Consider the following 22,467-nt stretch of genomic DNA (forward strand, 5'->3'; position numbering starts at 1 on the left):
TTTATGACCACAAAAGGAAGGTTGGTAATGATTTGGGGAGTTTTGGTCCCAACATTTTAGGAATTAGGGGCCAAAAAGGGCCCAAATAAGCATTTTCTTGGTTTTCACACTATAACTTTAGTTTAAGTTAATAGAAATCTATGAAATTTTGACACAAGGTTTATGACCACAAAAGAAAGGTTGGTATTGATTTTTGGAGTTTTGGTTTCAACAGTTTTGGAATTAGGGGCCAAAAAAGGGCCCAAATAAGCATTATTCTTGGTTTTCGCGCAATAACTTTAGTTTAAGTATATAGAAATCAATGAAATTTTGACACAATGTTTATGACCACTAAAGGAAGGTTGGTATTGATTTTGGGAGTTTAAGTCCTAACAGTTTAGGAATTATTAGGGGCCAAAAAGGGACCCAAATAAGCATTTTTCTTGGTTTTCGCACCATAACTTTAGTATAAGTAAATAGAAATCTATGAAATTTAAACACAAGGTTTATGACCATAAAAGGAAGGTTGGTATTGATTTTGGGAGTTTTGGTCCCAACAGTTTAGGAATGAGGGGCCCAAAGGGTCCAAAATTAAACTTTGTTTGATTTCATCAAAATTGAATAATTGGGGTTCTTTGATATGCCGAATCTAACTGTGTATGTAGATTCTTAACTTTTGGTCCCGTTTTCAAATTGGTCTACATTAAGGTCCAAAGGGTCCAAAATTAAACTTAGTTTGATTTTGACAAAAAATGAATCAGTTGGGTTCTTTGATATGCTGAATCTAAAAATGTACTTAGATTCTTGATTATTGGCCCAGTTTTCAAGTTGGTCCAAATCGGGGTCCAAAATTAAACTTTGTTTGATTTCATCAAAAATTATAAATGGGGTTCTTTGATATGCCAAATCTAACTGTGTATGTAGATTCTTCATTTTTGGTCCTGTTTTCAAATTGGTATACATTAAAGTCCAAAGGGTCCAAAATTAAAATTAGTTTGATTTTAACAAAAATTGAAATCTTGGGGTTCTTTGATATGCTGAATCCAAACATGTACTTAGATTTTTGATTATGGGCCCAGTTTTCAAGTTGGTCCAAATCAGGATCTAAAATTATTATATTAAGTATTGTGCAATAGCAAGTCTTTTCAATTGCACAGTATTGCGCAATGGCAAGAAATATCTAATTGCACAATATTGTGAAATAGCATTTTTTTTTTAAATTAGAGTTATCTTTCTTTGTCCAGAATAGTAGGCAAGAAATATCTAATTGCACAATATTGTGCAATAGCAAGATTTTTTTTTGATTGGAGTTATCTTTCTTTGTCCAGAATCAACTTAAATCTTTGTTATATACAATATACAATGTATATTCACTTTTTACTACCAACTGATAAATTAAAATAATCTTTACCATTCAGTGATAACAAGCAGTTTTTTTTACATCTTAATATTTTATGATGTATTTAAATGAGTAGTTATTGTTGCAAACTCCATTAGAAATTTTAATTGAGATTAGTTTTGGAATAAGGGAAAGGGGGATGTGATTAAAAAAATTGGGTTCAATTTTTCTCATTTGAAATTTCATAAATAAAAAGAAAATTTCTTCAAACATTTTTTTGAGAGGATTAATATTCAACAGCATAGTGAACTGCTCTAAGAGAAAACAAAAATTTTAAGTTCATTAGAACACATTCATTCTGTGTCAGAAACCTATGCTGTGTCAACTATTTAATCACAATCCAAATTTAGAGCTGAATCCAGCTTGAATGTTGTGTCCATACTTGCCCCAACCGTTCAGGGTTCAACCTCTGCAGTCGTACAAAGCTATGCCCTGCGGAGCATCTGGTTTCATCTAGTTTTATATTTTTTTTAACATATACATTTTTATTTGTTTAACTACTGCCATCTGAAAGTCTCAAGTGTTACATGTTTAAGCTAATATGAAGTGATTTTCTAACATTTTATGATTACCTTTACAAAACACTAGAAAATGAGTGTCCATTTACCTTAAAGACCATTGAATATGCTTCTATGGAAAAGAAAATAAGAACTTTTTCTATCCAATTTACTTCCACAGCTTTAAAATGATATGTATTTGCTGTTAAGACCAAATTATATGAGTTATAACAGATATCCTTTCCTGAGTTGGATCAGCTCAAAAGTTAAGGAAATTATTTAAGCAAGATTGCACAGGACAAATATAGGTTGTAAAGTCAGCTTTCATTTATTCTGTTTGACCAAATGAAGATGCTTAAATATGTTAAAAATCACAATCCTGCTGGATAGTAGCCAAAATATGCATTAGAGATGCATTTTATAATGTAAAAGAAAATATCTACCTGAAATATTTATTGACAATAGATTAGGAGACCAATGATGATATCGATGACTCCTAATTTAACCAGCTTATTCTTTTATGTTGCTGTTTTATTTCATAACAGTGAATTTTATTTTTAATTTTTGATTCGTTTTTTTTGTTGATGTTTTTTTCATCAGATTTGAGTAAAAACTGTGTCATCATTGCACTCACCTGAAGAATTTGTTTGATGTCAAAAAATAGATTTATACTACAGATGAGAATTAAATTGTCCACCTTAACACCTTTTAAATGAATTTTGTAAAGTTGTTCTATAGAATTGTGAAATCAATTAAGAATTCATTCATTTAAACTATGCATAATCCATATATTAGGGAATATTGATCATTTCTATAAAATCCTTCACATGTGATTAAAGCTCCATTTAATATTTATTATCTTGAAATAAATCAAATCATCCTAGTTTCATTTCATTCACAGGTATTCAGCTATCTGATGGATAATCTCAAACATTCCATCACTGTAACTGTTCATCCACTTTATATATACATGAAGAATTAGAAGAATTATTTCTTTGGGATATTAATTTTAGATGCTTAGAACTTCAGTACTTCTTATGAATGAAGGAATAGACATCTGTTATGAAATTGATTGTTTAGATATCTAATTTTTGTTATAATTCATACTATATTTAGCTTTAATGATATTTCAGTAGTCAGTAAAGCATATATCAATATCTCTTTTATATAGAATATATAGAGTTCGTCTAATTGATATTTCTCTATCTGTATAATTATACCCCCGCTTTAAAAAGGGGGGGGTATACTATTTTACCTCTGTCTGTCAGTCCGTCCGTCCATCAGTCCGTCCATCAGTCCGTCCGTCAGTCAGTCAGTCAGTCCGTCCCATGAAACTTTCGTCACATTTTTCTCAGGAACTACAATACATGGATTTCTGAAATTTGGTTTCAGGGTTTATCTAAGTCAGCTTTACCGTGTGATGCGTTTTCAGATTGATCACTTGACAACTTCCGGTTTACCGAACACTTGTATGGTTTTACACATGATAGCCATGTTGAAAATTTGCGTTTTCAGATTCATCACTCGACAACTTCCTGTTTACCGAACACTTGCATATTTTTACACTATTAATATTATCCACTTGCAGCAGGGGGTATCATCAGTGAGCAGCAGCTCACAGTTTACTTGTTATTCATGTTTCCACTCAGAGATCTTCATCATGAATGCTTGTTCTGCAAACTGCATAGTGGATGTGTTACTTTTTTCACGCACATTTTTTGGAAATGGACACACTAATAAAACAATGAATACTGTTATAAACGTGTGCTAATATTGAGATATTGTTATAGATATATATTAAAATTGATATGGTTTAAATAATTTTTCAATTAAAATTATTGATGATAAAAATACAAATACCTTTAAATTTTATCAAACAAATATATCATTGTTATTTAAAAGTCCAATAGAGCTATAATGGAACTTAAATTAGCATTGAAATTAAAAGTTGTTCTGAATGGCCATTCATGAAATGAAGTATTGGTATTGAATCTTTATCAATTCAACATCATTTGTCATTAAATAAATGAAAAAAGGTCAGATCAATTGTCCGAAAAATAAGATTGAACGTTAACCCAGCAGCCAGTATTACAGTGATAATCATGACTGTATTTCTGATAATCAGATCATAACAAATTTTGATTTTTCAGTTCACTCAGTTTAATACAGAGGAAGATATTGATGTCGTTGAGTTTTGGGAAGGGAGTCCTGCTCTGGCAGACAGTCGATGTTTGGCTCGCCTCTCAGGCTCACTACCAGCTAGTTATCAAGTTTTTATAAGTTCTAATAACTTCCTAACAGTGAGATTTGTATCTGATGCTTCCAGACAAAGAAGTGGGTTTACTTTTACTTGGAGAACAGGTACACATTACAGCTGTTGATAGTCATATTTTTTACTTATCATGCATGCTGTACAGTACATGTATTGATATGACATTCTTGAAGTTTAATACATCACAAATTTTTTTTATACAATATATTCAACATAAGAAATGTAAAAAATAATAAGAACAATGAAATATAGTTAAAAAGATAACAAGACACCAAATGGAAGTTTTTAAGGACCTTGACTGGCTATACAACCCTTGCACACTTGGGAACAAACATTATATTGTTTCATTTTTAAATTGAAGTATATGCATATAATTCTTATTCTAACTCAGAAAATACTGAGACATGAATTCACAACATTAAGTTATTAAGCAAGAAAGTAGGGGACTGATAAAAGGAAACAAAAAAACTTGAATAAAACAACACTTTTTACAAATCTGATAACTTCATTTTATGTCTACTTAGGCAATGTTTTATATGCAAAGATACTGTGCACATATGAAATGAAATAATGATAATATGCATTTTTTGAATTTCACAGATTTCCAGTGTCAGATTGCTAAATTAGCCAACAAGAGATACACAACAGGTCAGCTAGGTGATGTTTTGACCTTGACCAATAACCAGGACCACACAACATGTGAATCTCAGTGTGCTTCAGCAATAACTTGTACTGGCTTCTCATACAACAAGAATGACAACACATGTTTCTTACTCAAACAAGTAGCTCTGCCTGTTGATGATAACTGCTGTGATTTGTATGTGAAGACTTGTCTCCAGACTACAGGTTACCCAGGTAAATAATTCATAGTACACTTAATTGGAAAACAGTAAGATAATTATTAACTGAAGAAACTAGCAGTGTCTGTTGATGTCTCGATTGGCTCTTTTTTTTAACTGTAACATATTTTATTTTCCTCAATATTGCAAAAATTAAAATCGCATTTTACCGTAGTCTAAATGACAAAATCGCTATTATAAATGCACACAATAACTTCTGAATTTGCAGTATTTTACATAAAATACAGGAAAGGTAGCAGGCTGGAATTTTCATTTTACTATATTTTTTCTGATTTTAAGATGTTGTTTATGCCTGCGGGTCTATTTGGGCTGATCTTTGGCTATTATTAACAAAAGCAATTGAAAACAGTGTTATAAGACAATTATTAAGGTTTTTACTATGTACATATCATTTTCCCATTCAAAAAAGCAAAGTATACCATCTATTATGTTGTTGACTGGTACTGTTTCCAAGAAATTCAATATTATATTAGATATTGATCTTCATTAATATTTATAACTTAATCAATATTGGATTCATTTCAAATAATTTTAAAATCAATTCTTTAGAAACAAATTGCATTGTTGATATTCTTTAATACATTTAGGCTTAAGATACAGAACAAATGGACCTAATAATTATGCACCAGTTTTATGTAACACGATAATTCAACTATTTGAAAATAACTACTACTAGGGTAGAGGTTGAATATCTGAATTGACCCCTTGTAGAATATGCACTGATCATAAGGGATTACATCAAGGAAGTTACCTTGCTGAATACTCTTCTGTTGATGTATCTATTCTCCTTTTATCTATCATTATATAACCCCCAGTTTACATAGTGATGGGAGAATCTTTCATTCTCAATCTCAACCATAGAATATCATTGTTTTTTTCATTTTAGTGTAAGGAAATAAAAAAGTCATCAAGTTCCAGATCATGGCATGAAATTAAAAATGCTGATGTTGAATAATTTGAAATGTAATATGATTGCCTTAATTCAGTTTAATATAAGCATTTTAATAGTTTTCTGTTTCTGTATACACATATTTATGATTTCAGTAAGAGATGAAATTCCTTCCCTTGGAGGTTCAGTAACAGGGACATCTTATGATCAGTTTATCTACAGCCCTCTCTACCCTCTGCAACATCCTGGGAACCTAGAAACTGTGTGGATAATACAGAGTTCTGGTAGTAATGTTGTCAGCGTTGAGGTAAAGCACTTCTGAATGTACTGAATATTATTTGATATGCATCCTAAAAAAATGAGATGATGTGGTATGATTGCCAATGAGACAACTATCCACTAGAGTTGAATCCAAGTGGTAGCAAGCAATTAGGCTTATGTAGAGCTTTTAACAATGAGAAAAACCAAAACTTATATATATATATATATATATATATAGTTACAATGTTTCAATTCCACAAATTATGCTACAGATTATGTTTATCCATGAGGATTCCACATCAACCTCCGTCATTAAAAGTTAATTTTTCCTGAAAGCTGAATATATATATCCATACACTCAGACATTTTCTGATATTAAAATGTAATTTCCTTATTGAAATTTGCTACAATTGATTTGATTTTTTTGTTATTTCAAACCTATATGAGTGGAATTATATGGTTAAATCTGGCCTGTGACCTTGAAAGTTTTGTATAGCAACCTTGTGGCAAGAAGTGTCATTAAAATGTTTATGTGACCTTCTAAAAGTTTTTGAAATTCATGTGTATTTCTGTAATTTTCATATTTGTTTAAAAGTGGCCTTGCCACTTAAGAGGGGTACCCTACTTGAGCCCCATATGATCAGATAACATATTTTCACAAGTTGACCATGTAATTTGAAAACTTTTTTTAATATGTTTTTTGTTGAATTGTAGGTAAAAGACATACAACTTTGTGGATCTGATTCAGTAGTTTTGAAAGATGGTAACAACCCAGTCACACCTACTCTAAAGACCTTGACCTCTAGTAGTAAGTCAGGGGAGGTAATCATGTCAACAGGAAATAGAATGTATGTCTACATGAAGTTAAAAGAACATCTGAAGTGTAGAGGTGTTCTACTGGCTTATAGGGAAGGTAGGTTGTTGACATTTGAATATAAATCTATAGAACGTGCCTTAGTCACCAGCTAATTTGAATTCAATTGAGAAAAGTGAAATATTTATGTAAGAAAAATAGTGTAGGTGGCCAATTGGCCTTAGCAGTTCATCAAATGTATCACTAGCCTGTCAATATAGAGTTTTTGATTTGAATTCGACAGTGGCATTTGCATTTAACTATAATCTTAATTGACTAGGATTAATTGTCAGTTTTCCTATTGAAGGTTGTTTGTTCTCTCTGATTACTCATGCTTTATCCACCAATAAAAACTGACAGTCATGATGTAGGCAATAGTGCTACAAGGAAAGTTAGTCACCAACAATCAACATATGTAAACACAGATATTTTTGTGTAGTTTGAGTTTTCTATGCTTCATAGTTATGATATAAAATAATATGAGGAAGGTGCTACCTTAAATGCCAGCTTTATACTAAGACAATGTCCTATATATTTGTTGGTTGTTTAACGTCCAGTGGCAAATATTTCATGCATGTTTAGAATGAATGTCCTAGGCTTCATTAACGTATTGTTTATATCTAAAATAAAATTATAAGTTCAGATGGATCATGTTTAGGGAACGAACATTGAACTTGAAAAGCCATGAAGGGTTATGGTATTTTTCCTGCAAAAATATTCTGATTCCTAAATTGATGAATAAAAAATCTGTTCAAGCATAGGACAAACAAAATATTTTGAATCCAGATCTTCACCAAAAATAATTTTGATTTTCAGATATGCAAAATAAATTTAACTTTTTTATATGTAAAAACATAAAAACTTCCCAAACGGTGAAACCGCACATGTCAGTCTGTACACAGTAGTTTTTTAGGTGATAATAAGGCTGTATTTGCCAATTTGTTATGATAAACTTAATACTAGTGTTAAATTTTGACTAAATAATTTTAATTGATAGCACTGAAGGGCTTCGGTAAAAAAAATCTGACTTGAATAAAAAAACATTTGTATTTCTGATCATCTTCCGTTTGTGAGTTCTACATCAATTTCATGTACTAATTCAGAGTCGGTTTTATGTCATTTCTTGCATTTATTTGTTTTATACATGCACATGATGTAGCTTACTTTTCAAGTTTTTATATGACAGCAAAATAAAATGGAAAATGGAAAAGGGAAATACAAGCATGTCAAGAATTTGCTTTCGAGTGAAATAAATGCTTAATCATGTCAAAGTTGTTTTCAAGAAGACACATTTGGTTTCCAGACAATAACATGAGAACATGTATAAGTGAATTGATCTCTATGAAATTTTACTAGGAGGTTCAATACACAAAAGGATGATTAGAATTGATTTTGGTGTTATGGTACAACATTATTTGGGGTGTTTTTTTTCAAAATTTTTGTTCTTTCTTCAAAAAATTACCTTATGTGCATTGATTATACATGTACTCATCTAGTATATATAGATGCAACAAATACTGATTTGGCAGGAGATGCACTTGAAATGGGGTGTTTTAAATATTTTATTTGTAATTTGTGTATTTTTCCTATGATATGTACTTGATAATGTGGATGTGAGTATCAGGATAAAGAAAATATATTTGGTAAGTATATATTCACAATTGACATGCGCAAATGGGCTGCAAAATTCAAAAAATTGGACATGATTTTTTTTTGCACAGAAACACATGAGTTATTTTGTAAATAAAACACTTGTCATTGTTTGAAACTTTCAGTTATAAAAATTTAGTTCAGCCTGTTATAATGTTTCACTGATTGTGTGAAAATTTAAACAAAAAATGTACAAAACACTTAATAAAATTGCATTATCTGCAGAATTATTGATAACTTTTCTCACAATATATTCACAAGGACATAGAACTTACATATTGTCCAGGCTATTCTGATCTGAGTTTTTATTCATACATACATGAATACTGGCATGGCTGGTGCTGTTTCAAGTTGTCTTCTTTTTCGGTTTCTTGAGAAGTATTTGTTTAACCTGTTCAGTCACTATAAAGTGTTACAATTCTTATTTAGACGCAACACATAAATAGTGACCAAAAAGGTACTGCTTTCACATGAGAGATTCTAGAAAAAAATTTAAATGTACACATTTTCAATATTATTGTAGGACTGACTTTCAATATGAAATTAAGGATATATGTAGTTAGAGACTTCTGATGAATAGAAATAAGTGGATTCGCCTCAATACCTGTTTTCAAATTAGTCCATATTGAAGTTTAAAGGATCCAAAATTAAAATATGTTTGATTTCAACTGACATAAAAAAAATGTTTTTTTTTTATACATGTATATGCTAAATATACATCTTTGGTCGTATCAAGCTGTGCGTGGTGAAGCATTTTATTGCCTTTAGGTTTGGACGTTGTGTTTTGATTTTGGTCATGAAAATAAATTTGTAGTTCTGTTGTGAAGTTGCTAACATGAGAAAACCCAAATTGCACCTAAATTGTCATTTTTTACCAATTTTTTTTATTTAACCAGACAAAAGTTTATTCTGTCCTTATTTTGTAGACTATCCTGGTTTGCAATATAGTTACACCAATATGATTTTGAGTCCATGTAGAGTCATTGAAAAATGGGTTTTAAATTAAATCCCAACAATCCATGATACTGTAATGATACAAAAAAGAAGATATGGTATAATTGCCAATGAGACAACTATCTAAAAAGATGATAAGATAACTTCACATGGTGAGTTGTTTCATTGTAAAGATAAATCAATTACCGAAAGACTGGTGTACTTTTATTCGTGAAAGTGGCAAGGGAAAGTAATAAAATATTGGTTGAAGCTGGGAACAGTATATCTAATTGTTAATATATATGTTCCTGGTTGAAGCGAACACATTGAAAATTCTCGTTAGCTACCTTGTGTTTTTTTTTGTACTGGTATGGATTGTAAACCCCATATTGACAGAAACAAGTGCCTGTGACTGTATAACATGTATAAGGTGTAACATAATCAATGAAAAGATTTGTTGATTGTTTGCCAAAGGAAGTACAGAATTAAAAAAATGTGAATTATTTGAATATTTTTTTATGCTTTAAACTTTTGTTAAGTTTTGAATTAGTCTGTGGGCTACCATAAGACCCAGAAAGGTAGGGGTCCCCCTTTTCTTCAGAAAAAATTGTCAGCTGGCCCTCCTTATAAGAAATGCTGGATTCGTCATTGACTATATACATGATGTTGAATAACCACATTCAGTGTTCATTGATGTGGGGAATAATGCGGCAGATGAACATAAGTAGTCATGGTCAACCAGTGCACCGGAGTAACCCCGCATGCCGCATGGCCATTTTAAAAAAAATCGAAATGTATTGCCTGCAAAGGTTTTTTCCGTGTTCCTATGGCTGGACGGAACTTTTACGCTAAATATGTCATCGTTAACTTTGATTTTGTGACTTTTAAATGAAGTACCTGTAATTATTTAGGTAATTTGTTTTGAACTCACTGATAATGGAATGTTGAAGCAGACGAAACATGGCGTCAGATGTTGTTGTCCTAACTTCGGTAATTTCCGTGGTACAATAAAATTTAAATAAGCTACCCAAGTAGCCAACATTTCTGAATTCTTGTTTTTACAAACAAATAAAAATTCATGTCGTATTTAACATCGAATTTGTTCCGTTCTGCCTGTCTTTACAAGATCGCGATTGAACGAGAATTTTGGCAGCCATTAATAAAAAATAATCGTACGAGATTTAACGAGAGTGACGAAACTTTTCAGATGGGTCGTCTAGCAAGAGTTATCGTTCTTTGTCCCAAAACGATGCTTCTACCATAAGTGCCAGCATAGCTGGCATATTAACATATAAATTAATAAAGATACAAATGAATCTTATTGAAGATAGTTGAATCAAAATGAATCTTAAAACAAAGATATAATGTGTATTTCTCATAGATCGATTATATAATTTTTTAGGGTGCAATTTTGAGATAAAGAGTAATGCAGGTACAATATTTACCCCTGGATTTGGTGTGGTTAACTATCCAGGAGTCCTGCAATGTTTCTGGTCTATAACATCAGTCAACAAAAGACAGCTAAGACTACAGTTTAATGAGTATGATGTAGAAAATGCTATGGATTATTTACAGGTAAGATTTCTCAATTAATTATGCTGTAATTTTTACATGGGTCATGTTTTTGGGGCCACATCTGAGAGGGGATTAGTTAAATCATTTTTATGCAGATACTGAAAGATCCAAGGATATATATGACTGTGTATTTGAAACCTGAATGATCTTTACTTTTTAAATAGAAAATTATTAGAGTTATTGCTGTTAAAATGTTTGCTGAATCAGAGGACATCAGAAAATGTTATTATTTTATAATTGAGTTTTATAATATATTTTGTGTAAATGATTATTATTAACACATATATGGATCTTAAAAAAATACTAAGTAAGTGTCTAATATATATATCAAATGTATTTTGGAGACTAACTTTCATTACCTAGAAATATAACATTGAGAAAAAAAAATAAGATAATTGCATTAATAACATGCAGCTGGAATGTTTAGCCAAACAAATTTTTAATAGGACTCTAATTCAGTTATATTTTGATTTAGAAAAATTGATACCGATATTTACAGAAACACAATTTCAGAGATTTTAAAGATATGTTTTCCATATCAGTCAATGAGTTGAATTTGAATTTGAATTTCATTCTTTTTTCAGGCCTGGTTAGGAGATGATGATCAGGGTTCACCAATACATACAGGAAATGGTTATTCTGGAAGTAAACCTCCTCCAATGGTGTCCACTACAGGACAGCTAGCTTTAAAGTTTACCACAAGTGCTGTTGGGAATCGTGCTGGATTTAGAGCCACATATACAACAGGATGTAGCTTATTGTCAGACCAATCATACACAGTTACCCCATCAAGGACTTCTATCATAGATGGTGATATCATGATAGTAAACTGTAATACAGGATACACATTCCAGGCTCCATATGCAGGGGAAGCACATGTTGCGCTCACTTGTCAACCTGATGGAGAATATGATAAAACTGTCCCAGTTTGTTCACGTAAGTATTTTTCACAATGTACCTTTTGAATAATAAGAACCCCCGTAGTACTTCTTAGTAGAGGGGCATTATGATTTGTGGTCTGTGTGTCTGTCCGTTCATTTGTCCTTCTGTTCGTTAGTCGGCCTGTTTGTTCATTTAAGGAATGACTGTAATATTTTTTCTGTCTATTCAAATTAATTCAAATTAAAATCATCTGTGTGCCCCTTTTCAGCATGGTCAAGTTAAAGTTTTTGGTCAAGGTATTTTTTGATGAAGTTTGGGTCCAATCAATTTGAAACTTAGTACACATGAAATATAAATTATAAATGAAAACAAACAAGTAAAACAAAAAACAGTTTTAAAGAAAAACGGGAAGTTACAATTAGATTCTGTCTCAGAGAATCATTCAGATCTGTTTATTTCATAGCAAAAGTATGAATCAAGATCATCTTTTTATATTGTAGAGGCATTTTGTGGTAAGGTACCAGCCATAGCAAATGGTTATGTACAATCATCTACTGGATTATTTGGAGGGAACCAGGCAGTGTATTTGTGTAATCCAGGGTTCACTCCTCCAACTGGAACTTCTTTAACCATCAATTGTCAGGGTAACAGTTTATGGGAGGCACCTCCTACCTGCACAGGTAAAAATTATAAATTTAAATGAAGTTATAGGCAAAATTAAAATTAAAAAAAAAAACACTTTGTGAATTATTTGTATTATTTAAAAACTTAAGAAAATTTAAACTAGACAAGATTCTTAATGTTTGTGGGCAGTTAGACATGCACATGTAATTTATAACCCAGATTGAGTTTTGCAATAACAAAGACAAGCAAAGGTTAAATAATAAAATTAAAAAAAAATATATATAGAGCTGCACCAGTAGAGACTAATACATTTCGACAAAGGGAAGAAATAAAAAATTTGAAATACCGGTATTCAATATACTGCTTTATGAGCCAGTAATGCATTTAGAATATTTTACTTCCAGAATATTTTAAATGAAGTAAGTAGATCATATGATTGAAAGTTAATTACTTACACTAAGAGGCAAATATTTCCTATATACTCAATATGATTGAAGATTATAATTGTTTATTTTCATTATGATGATATTCAATGAAAAGCACTTTGATATATTATATTCTATAGAATTATGAAACAATATCAATTGATTTTTCAGCCAATCCCTGCAGTGGCCAACCTTTATCTGTTCCATCTGGTCGTAGAGAAATTGTAAAGGGAGATGGAACATCACATGGCAGTATATTATCATATTCATGTGACCAGAACTATGAGCTGATTGGTCCATCTAGGATTGAATGTAAAAATGGAGCATGGTCAGGAACTACACCAAGATGTCAGAGTATGTGAATTTTACATGTTTCTTTTTTTTTTTTTTTACAGATTTCAAGTTGATTTATTGTCAAAATTTTGATTTTTGCATTTAAGAATTAGTTTTTAAGTTTCAATGGTTTCTGAGTAAATTACTTTTTATGTATTTCATTGGTGGAGACCAAGCATGCATTCAATGATGCAATAACAGTAAAAAGTGTGTGAGGGTTGCATTTTGGCCAATTCATGTCAATGTAAAAAAATTATTTGCATGTAAGATATACACTAATAGGTTTTAAGAGGTATGGACCATAATCACAGTAATTATTATTTAATTATCACAAACTTAAGTCCTCTGGTTTGCAAATATGTATTTCTCAGATTAACAAATGAGGGCTAAGACAATTGAGATGATATTTGGGCTGTTCCAGATTCAAATGCATAATGGGGATGGAAGGCACTTTTTTTAAGTCCCCTACCGCATAATATAAAATTTTCAGTTAATGAATAATTCTTACAAATTCTAAAAAAATGTTACCCACCATTAGTTTATAAAAATTATTGCCTCTCCAATATGCATTTAAATCTTGAAAAGCTTTTAAATGCAGCTCTTACTTTTTTCACTTTGTGAAAAATTTCACTGAACTGAACCCTTAAACATTGTGTTGCATTGAAAATCTAGTAAACCTTGTTTTTATTTTTTCAGATATTAGATGTCCTCCTCAGTTCATCACCAATGGAACAGTTATCTTCAGTGGTGTTTTAAATCAGGGAGATGATGTAACTGTGAACTGTAACACTGGATTTCAAGCGACTGGTACCAATCCATACAAATGTGGACAGACGCCTCCAACATGCCAGAGTAAGTCAAGATAAAATAATGTACTGATAGTGAAGTTTATAAAGATTTAAGGTGTTACATAACACTTTAACTAAAATTAATTTGGCTCTTTTAATTTTCTTAAAATTTTGACAAAGTATTTACTTTGACCCTTTGACAAAAATATAAAAATTTCAAAAGATTTGAACCAACCGTGTTATCAGAAAAATTACACTGGTTATATAGCAGTTTGACAAACACTTATTTTGATCATTGAGAAGCTTAATATTCCCTTATGAACACTATGTATAAAAAGGTTCTGCTGATTTAACAGAGTTATCTCCCTGCAGTGTTAGGTACCACCTTAAGAAGATAAACTTACAAGTCTTAGCTTTTAGAAGAGAGGCAAAATATGCTAGAGCGGATGGCTAAAAAATAAATTGACACAACAGATAAACAATAGAACACTAAACACAACATAGAAAACTAAAGACTGAGCAACATAAACCCCACCAAAAACTGGCAGTAAAATTGGTCCAATTTTGTTTAATGTCTTGCAGAAAATATTTCATTTATGTTGAGGCTGAGTCTTTTAATAGAAAACTTTTTTAATTTTTCTAGATGTTGATGAATGTACAGCAGGGACTGCGACATGTAATCAGAATTGTGTGGACTATTCAGGAGGATATTATTGTACATGTAACAGTGGATACAAACTGTCCACCAATGATCCTAGTATCTGTGGAGGTTAGTATAGAACAGGGACACAGGGAAAATGGGGGGGGGGGGGGGGGTTAATCAGAAATGTGTGGACTATTCTGGTGGATACTAATGTACATGTAACAGTGGATACAAACTGTCTACCAATAATCCTAGTATCTGTGGAGGTTAGTATAGGGGCAAATGGAAAAGGGGGGGGGGCCTGTGTGATTTAATCAGAATTGTGTGGACTATTCTGGTGGATATTATTGCACATGTAACAGTGGAAACAAACTGTCCACCAATAATCCTAGTATCTGTGGAGGTTAGTATAGGACAGGGACACAGGGAAAATGGGGGGGGGGGTGGGGGGGGGGTGCTTAATCAGAATTGTGTGGACTATTCTGGTGGATATTATTGTACATATAACAGTGGATACAAACTGACTACTAACAATAGTATCTGTGGAGGAAATTATTAGACTTTGAACAAATGGAATGGGACTTTTATATCAGAACTGTGTGGACTACTTTAATGGATATTATTGAATGTGCAACAATGGAAATAAGAATCACATCCAAAAAATTTAATTTCTATATACTAAAATTTGAAGAGTTATTAATTTTTCATTTTATTTCTTGTGAAAATGAGTGATCAATTATTTCTTTTTCTTTTTTTCCTTCATAGATATTGATGAATGTGCCTATAACAATGGATATTGTGACCACAGCTGTGTTAATGTTGCCGGATCCTACAACTGCTCCTGTAACTATGGATACGACCTTTATACATTCAATGGATTCCAAGGATTGAACCTTCAAGCAGGAGAAGATGGGAAGTCACCATGGCATACTTATCATATTGCTCATTCTTGTGTGTGTAAGTAATATATGTGACTGAAAACCAAGAATTGGGATTAGATTGTTGTTTGAATTGGAATTTTATGCGAAAAACATGAATAGTTTTGAATAAAAAAACAGTTAAGAACTCTATGACATGATATAAATGTCCATTTCCAATGAAAATAAGTTTAGTGCGGAAAAATTTATATATAATTGTTGTATGCAGTACAAAAATTCTTTGCTTTTATTCAAGTATTTGTTATTTTTTTCCTCATTTTGTCATAATTTATATTTACTTGATATTTTCAGTAAAACAATGCCCAATGCCTAGCCAGACAATAGGTCATGGAAGATCATTGACCTTACAATTGACCTTTACCCAGGGTGACTCCGTCCAGTATTTATGTGATGTTGGGTATGTTGTTTCTGGGTCTAATTCTGCCACAACAACTGTATCTTGTCAGGGAGATGGGACGTGGAGTCCAGCTATACCTACATGTATACGTAAGTAAATTACTTATCACATTTAGAAATATTAACTTAATTGGATGATTATACATTTGACATTGAAAAAAAATAAAATAGTATTATTACAATGAAAGGCTATACTGTGAATATCAAATGACATCTTTAAACAGCTAAAATTCTAAAATTCTAATTTTCATGTTTTGATAAAATAATTATTTTGTTTTCTAAATGAAAATATCCAAATATAATGAACTATTCTCTATGTAACTGTAACAACATTTTCTGTTTGTAGCTGCCACATGTTTCCTGGATGTAGTTGCCGATAGTAACACCACACCAACTGGTAGTATTAATTACAATAGTGCCTATACTCTCCAGTGTGACAATACCAACAGTACTGGAGTGACTCTGAGGAGATTTTGTGCCTATAAACCAGATACCAAACGTTATGGTACAGTTGGAGATAATTTGAATTGTCCAGGTAAGATTATATTTAATTCTCGAAATCTATTATCATAATCAAGTTTCTATCAGAAGTGCCATATTTTACAGAAATTAAATCAAATTGGTGGACAAAAAATAGGGGATCTCGACCATTTAAGCTCAAAATTTTACTTTTAAACAGGTATGTTAAAGGGACTATTTTTCGATGAAATGATAGGGAAAATAGAGGTGTTGACATATTTTTAACGGAATATCAAAAAAGTTTTATGACACTTGGTCCAAAACTATGATATAAAAAGCTGAAATGTAGCTTCAAAGAATGAGGAAATACAAATCATAGGTCACCGATAAGGAAAAAAAAATATTTTGCCTTAAAACCCAAATTTTGGCGATAAAATGCTGAAAATAGGTGAAATGTCATTTTGACCCTTTAAGAAATATGAATTTTAACAAAAATATTCTTTTATTCACATAACTACAATGATGTAACATTTCTAATCAATCAAAATATTTAAAACAATTATATCAAATTTACGACAAATACTTTTGTAATTCATGCATGAAATTATGCGCAGTCGAATAGTCCCAAGCCACCTTAAGGTTTGTTTTTAGATTTTTAGATTTTTGTGTATTTAACCTATTTTATGTAAAAACACCATAACTTTTAAAGAAAGGAATAGTTTCTACTGTTTTCTATTTTAGCTGTTGATTGTGGCGCCACCACAGCTATATCTGGTAGTAACCCTTTCTCCAATACCTGTACTGTGTATGGCTGTAGTTTTATATTCAGTTGTTCAGGGAGCTACCAACTAGCAGGAACCAGTGGTAGTGGGGATACAGTTATCAGATGTGGTGTAGATGGAAGGTGGGACTATGGTGATTTACGATGTATCAGTCCCCTATGTACGGACCCAGGGACCCCACCAGATGCTACACAGGTAGCCACCAGCTACGAAATTGGTACTGAAATAACTTATCAATGTAAAAGAACTGGTTATGCCCCTTCGTTCTCCACTCCACTCAGATGCCAGGCAGTAGGGAATACTGTACAGTGGATTCCTTCAACTCCACCTTCATGTGTTGGTGAGTATATAGTGTTTCTTGGCAAACATCAAGTCTTACTAGACTTAAGATATGAATAGGAGAAGATGTGATGCTAATTTTAGAGAGATCAGAAATCAGCAGAAATTCAACAAAATCATACATTCATTATTTTACGAAAAGTTATATTATTAATACAGAACAAAAATTACAAGTATTTTGTAATAACATGAAAAAATTGAGAAACTGTTTATACCTCAGTCAGACAGCAATTCCACAATAAAAAGTACAAAAACAGACCTGCCAACTATCCCGATTTTCGCGGTATCATCCCGATATTTACCCCTCAACCCGAATCCCGATATCGGGATCGTAAAATTAGTCAAAATCCCGATTTTCAACAAATATAACCGAAAAAAAATATTGTTTACCGATTTTGAAGTTTTTCTGATCAATTTTAAAAAATCAATCATTTTACCTGAGGAAATATTAATGACAAGTTAATGACCCTCCGCTAATCAACAGTCACAACAGGTGTCATAATTAGTGGTTGTATGTAATCAGATTACCTAATGGGTCGTAACATTCCTCAAAATTAATTTGTATACACAAATTTGGTCAAACAGCCTTTCAATTTTATTTTTAATCAATTAATCATACAAGCACAATTTGCAGCATTTGCCGTAGTTCCACAGCAAAATCATAATTAATTGAAAGATGAGAACTGTAATGAATTCTCAAGAAAACATCGTTTTACTTTATCTTGAAATCTGTTTAATTTTGGAAACCAGACATCGTATGTCTGTTGATTTAAAATCGACGCCATTTTGTATACACTTCTACTGTGCTACTGTATAAGCCTCCGCCGGTAAGAGCACCTCTGAATACAAAGAAAGATAACTCAAATTTTATCCATTTTCTCATTGATACTGATAAGACCATGAGTAAGACTAAATCAAACTCTGTCTTCATCCTTCTTACTATAGGACATATAGTTTTAGATGTTTTGAGTCAAGGTTCATTGATAAGAAGGTCTTTGGAGGGGAAAAGGGGGGGGGGGAGGGGTCTCTACTTTGAATCCTTTCTTTTTAATGCCATTTTCTCTATTCTTCAGTTATTTTGTCAATTTTATAATTTAATAGTACAAGAATCATGCAAATAAAAAAAAAACCAGGCCTATAAGCTCATCATTAGTATACCAAAAGAATAAAGAAGAGAAATTAGACTATTTTAGGTGTAAAAAACAATGATCACAGAAAAGTCGCTAAAATTGTAACCCTTTAAAATCTTGTGCGCGCTAAATCCCCCATGGAGATTTTCAAAAGTTGGCAGGTCTGCAAAAACAACTAATTAGTCTAAAGATTAATACATTTTTATGCTTTAATCATGACATTATGACTTGAACCAAGCCTTTCATTTATTTTTCTATGCATTATTGTAATGTAGCCTTGGAGTCATACATGTTGTATTTTATTGGGAAATTAATCATAATGTGAAATGATGAAACACATCATTGTAATCTAGTTTTAAAATTAGTGTTTTGCATAAGTTTATTGATGTGTGATGGATATATATTCAAAATAAGATTTTTATGCAAATTTAACATTTTTTTCAGATATAACAAAACCCACTTTTCTGAACTGTATTACATCTGACCTCACTGTAGAGTTGTATAAAGCACCTAATCATGCTGTTCCTTCTGCTACTGATCAGTCTGGCTTTGTCCAGTCTGTGACCACTGTCCCTGCAAACTACAGGCCAACACATGTGGTACCTAACTCAATAGTGGTCACTTATACAGCTAAAGATGGCAATAATAATGAGGGAACTTGTAGTTTTAATATACAAATAAAGGGTGAGTAATGACAAGACTGCCCATGTGTTATGTAGCTCCATGGTAACTATATACACTGCGAATAATAACAACAATAATGAGAAATATGTAAGCAAAGTGTGAAAATCTACAGACCTGCACTTCATAAAAAATCTTACAACTAGGATTAATTGTTAGTCTTGAGCTGCTCCGTATACCTTAAGAGTTTTTTTTCGAACTGATGATGGTATATAAAGGATGAATGACTAAAGAAAATGGATGTACACTAAAATAGTTTTATAGTGGTACCAGATAGTAGATGTAGCAATGGACAAAAGAATGAGAATGGAAATATACTACCAATATGGTAGACTTGCTCACATGATATATTATAAATTTTAATTAAGAATAGTAAGAGACACATTAACATTTGATAAATCAAAGGGGGTCTGTTTTTTTTTCATTGATGAATACAAATGTCATGTAAATGATACTATAATGGAGCAACCTAGCAATGCAAATACTAAAATTAAAGGAGTATAAAGGTATCTATCAAACCATGTTTTCTCAATTATTTATATCAGAACTACATTAACTATGCATAATTATAAATTTATGTTTTCAGACCAAATTCCACCAACAATAACTTGTTCCACACCTTCAGCCTATGTTATTACATCACAGTCCAGTACCATCAGAATAGATCCCAAAGATTTAGTGACGGCTGTAGAGAGTGGAGCACAAGTAACAGCTAATTCTGGGATATTTACCCTCACTTATAATGATGTTGGTAGAGTGAGAATGATCACACTTACTGCCATAGATGCTGCATCAAATACACAGTCGTGTACTGTACAGGTGTATACTACAGGTAAATATTATAATGATGTTGGTCGAGTGAGAATGATCACACTTACTGCCATAGATGCTGCATCAAATACACAGTCGTGTTCTGTACAGGTGTATACTACAGGTAAATATTATAATGATGTTGGTAGAGTGAGAATGATCACACTTACAGCTATAGATGCTGCATCAAACACACAGTCGTGTACTGTACAGGTGTATACTACAGGTAAATATTATAATGATGTTGGTAGAGTGAGAATGATCACACTTACAGCTATAGATGCTGCATCAAACACACAGTCGTGTACTGTACAGGTGTATACTACAGGTAAATATTATAATGATGTTGGTAGAGTGAGAATGATCACACTTACAGCTATAGATGCTGCATCAAACACACAGTCGTGTACTGTACAGGTGTATACTACAGGTAAATATTATAATGATGTTGGTAGAGTGAGAATGATCACACTTACTGCCATAGATGCTGCATTAAATACACAGTCGTGTACTGTACAGGTGTATACTACATGTAAATAATATAAATTTACATTTCCCCCAGCTTGTTTGTGTAATCTGTAGGTGTGAAAAAATATATACATTTTGCATCTGGTAAAGCAAATTTTGTTTTTATTATTCATGAGAAAGAGCATCTCTGAAATCTTAAATTTGATGAATTTAGACTGAAAGTTACCATGCAGTCTATGATGTTGAGTAAGGCTATTTATATACTACCAATACAGAGATCAGATAAGTGCAGTCTATCTGATATGTTTATATATCTAGCATATTTAAAGAAGTTGTTACTCAAAGACATGTAAACAGTAATCCCAAAAAGTGAATTCCAATTTCTGTTTAAGTCACTTTGTTTATCCTATTAAGAACTGTGTTTATCCTATTAAGAATATAAGTTATCTCCCCTTTTATGATAAGTTTAACAGTTACTGCATGATAAAAGCATACTTATAAATTTATGTTTTACAAAATCAATTACTCAACATTGTTGATATTCAGTATCTTAATTTCAACAATAAAAAAACTCAATTATTTTACAGTACAAAATAGATGTCAGCCATGGTTGATCACTGCAGAAAATGCCCAGAAGATATGTACAGCTAAGTCTGGGAACACTGGATTTGACTGTACATTTACATGTAACTCTGGATATTACTTCTCTAACAGTATCAACACAAACACTATCTCTACCAGCTGTTTTAATAATAATGACTGGAGCACATACCCATCAGCTTGTATAGGTAAGTTTTGTATTGTAAAGGGGGCGTTTTCTGATGAAGAGATTTGTACCCATGAACTAGTACAGGTTCATATTGTATAGATGGGGGATTGTTTTACACATACCCATCAGCTTGTATAGGTACGTTTTGTATTGAAAAGGGGGCGTTTTCTGATGTAGATATTTGACAAGATACCTGTAAACTAGTACAGGTTCATATTGTATAGAGGAGAGATTGTTTTAAATATAGCCACAAGCTTGTATAGGTAAGTTTTGAATTGAAAAAGCGGTATTAAAAATTAGAGATTCGATAAGATACCCATAAACTAGTGCTGGTATATATTGGTAAGAGGGGAAATTTTTCACATATATAAGGACAGGAACATATACCAACCAGTTTTGTGCAGTAAAGGGTATGTTTTTTAATGTTGAGAGTGTAAAAATATACCAATACTCTTGTCCTGTACATAGTGTCTAGTCTCAGTGTGTTTACCATGTTTGTAAACTAAAAGAATATTTGTTGATTGTGAATCTGTATATATCTTTGTTGAGGAGACCCACACGTAGCATCTGGCTAGTTGCAATCCTCTTAAAATAAATAAAGAATTAAATAATCTACCAATAAAAATTGTATGGGAAACTATATATTATAGAGGTGGATATATTGCTGTTATAATCTTTAGGATAGATGTATTTAATAGGATAGGTTGTGCTATGATGGATAATATTCTATTGGTAAATGTCCATGGATGTTAATGTCAACAATAACACTTCATTTTATTATTTTGGAGTGTTTCTGAGTTGTTGGGCTTATAGCTTGACAATTCGTAGATAA

The 22,467-nt window shown here is 31.8% G+C and overlaps 1 protein-coding gene across 1 annotated transcript in view; it reads left to right on the forward strand.

Annotated features, from left to right (window-relative positions):
* LOC134699015 (uncharacterized) overlaps positions 1-22,467 on the forward strand; it is a 106,779-nt gene that overhangs the window by 21,710 nt on the left and 62,602 nt on the right. Inside the window, exons 10-26 of the mRNA XM_063560707.1 lie at positions 4,026-4,236; positions 4,748-5,002; positions 6,052-6,203; positions 6,872-7,070; positions 10,996-11,168; positions 11,753-12,104; positions 12,551-12,730; positions 13,271-13,453; positions 14,129-14,284; positions 14,864-14,989; positions 15,629-15,820; positions 16,093-16,287; positions 16,544-16,732; positions 17,398-17,778; positions 19,352-19,591; positions 20,175-20,420; positions 21,454-21,654. Coding sequence (XP_063416777.1) covers positions 4,026-4,236; positions 4,748-5,002; positions 6,052-6,203; positions 6,872-7,070; positions 10,996-11,168; positions 11,753-12,104; positions 12,551-12,730; positions 13,271-13,453; positions 14,129-14,284; positions 14,864-14,989; positions 15,629-15,820; positions 16,093-16,287; positions 16,544-16,732; positions 17,398-17,778; positions 19,352-19,591; positions 20,175-20,420; positions 21,454-21,654 — 3,631 coding nt within the window. The remainder of the gene's footprint in view (positions 1-4,025; positions 4,237-4,747; positions 5,003-6,051; positions 6,204-6,871; positions 7,071-10,995; positions 11,169-11,752; positions 12,105-12,550; positions 12,731-13,270; positions 13,454-14,128; positions 14,285-14,863; positions 14,990-15,628; positions 15,821-16,092; positions 16,288-16,543; positions 16,733-17,397; positions 17,779-19,351; positions 19,592-20,174; positions 20,421-21,453; positions 21,655-22,467) is intronic.

Source organism: Mytilus trossulus, unplaced genomic scaffold (assembly GCF_036588685.1).
Source record: "Mytilus trossulus isolate FHL-02 unplaced genomic scaffold, PNRI_Mtr1.1.1.hap1 h1tg000024l__unscaffolded, whole genome shotgun sequence".
In the NCBI taxonomy this organism is placed as follows: Eukaryota; Metazoa; Mollusca; class Bivalvia; order Mytilida; family Mytilidae; genus Mytilus; species Mytilus trossulus.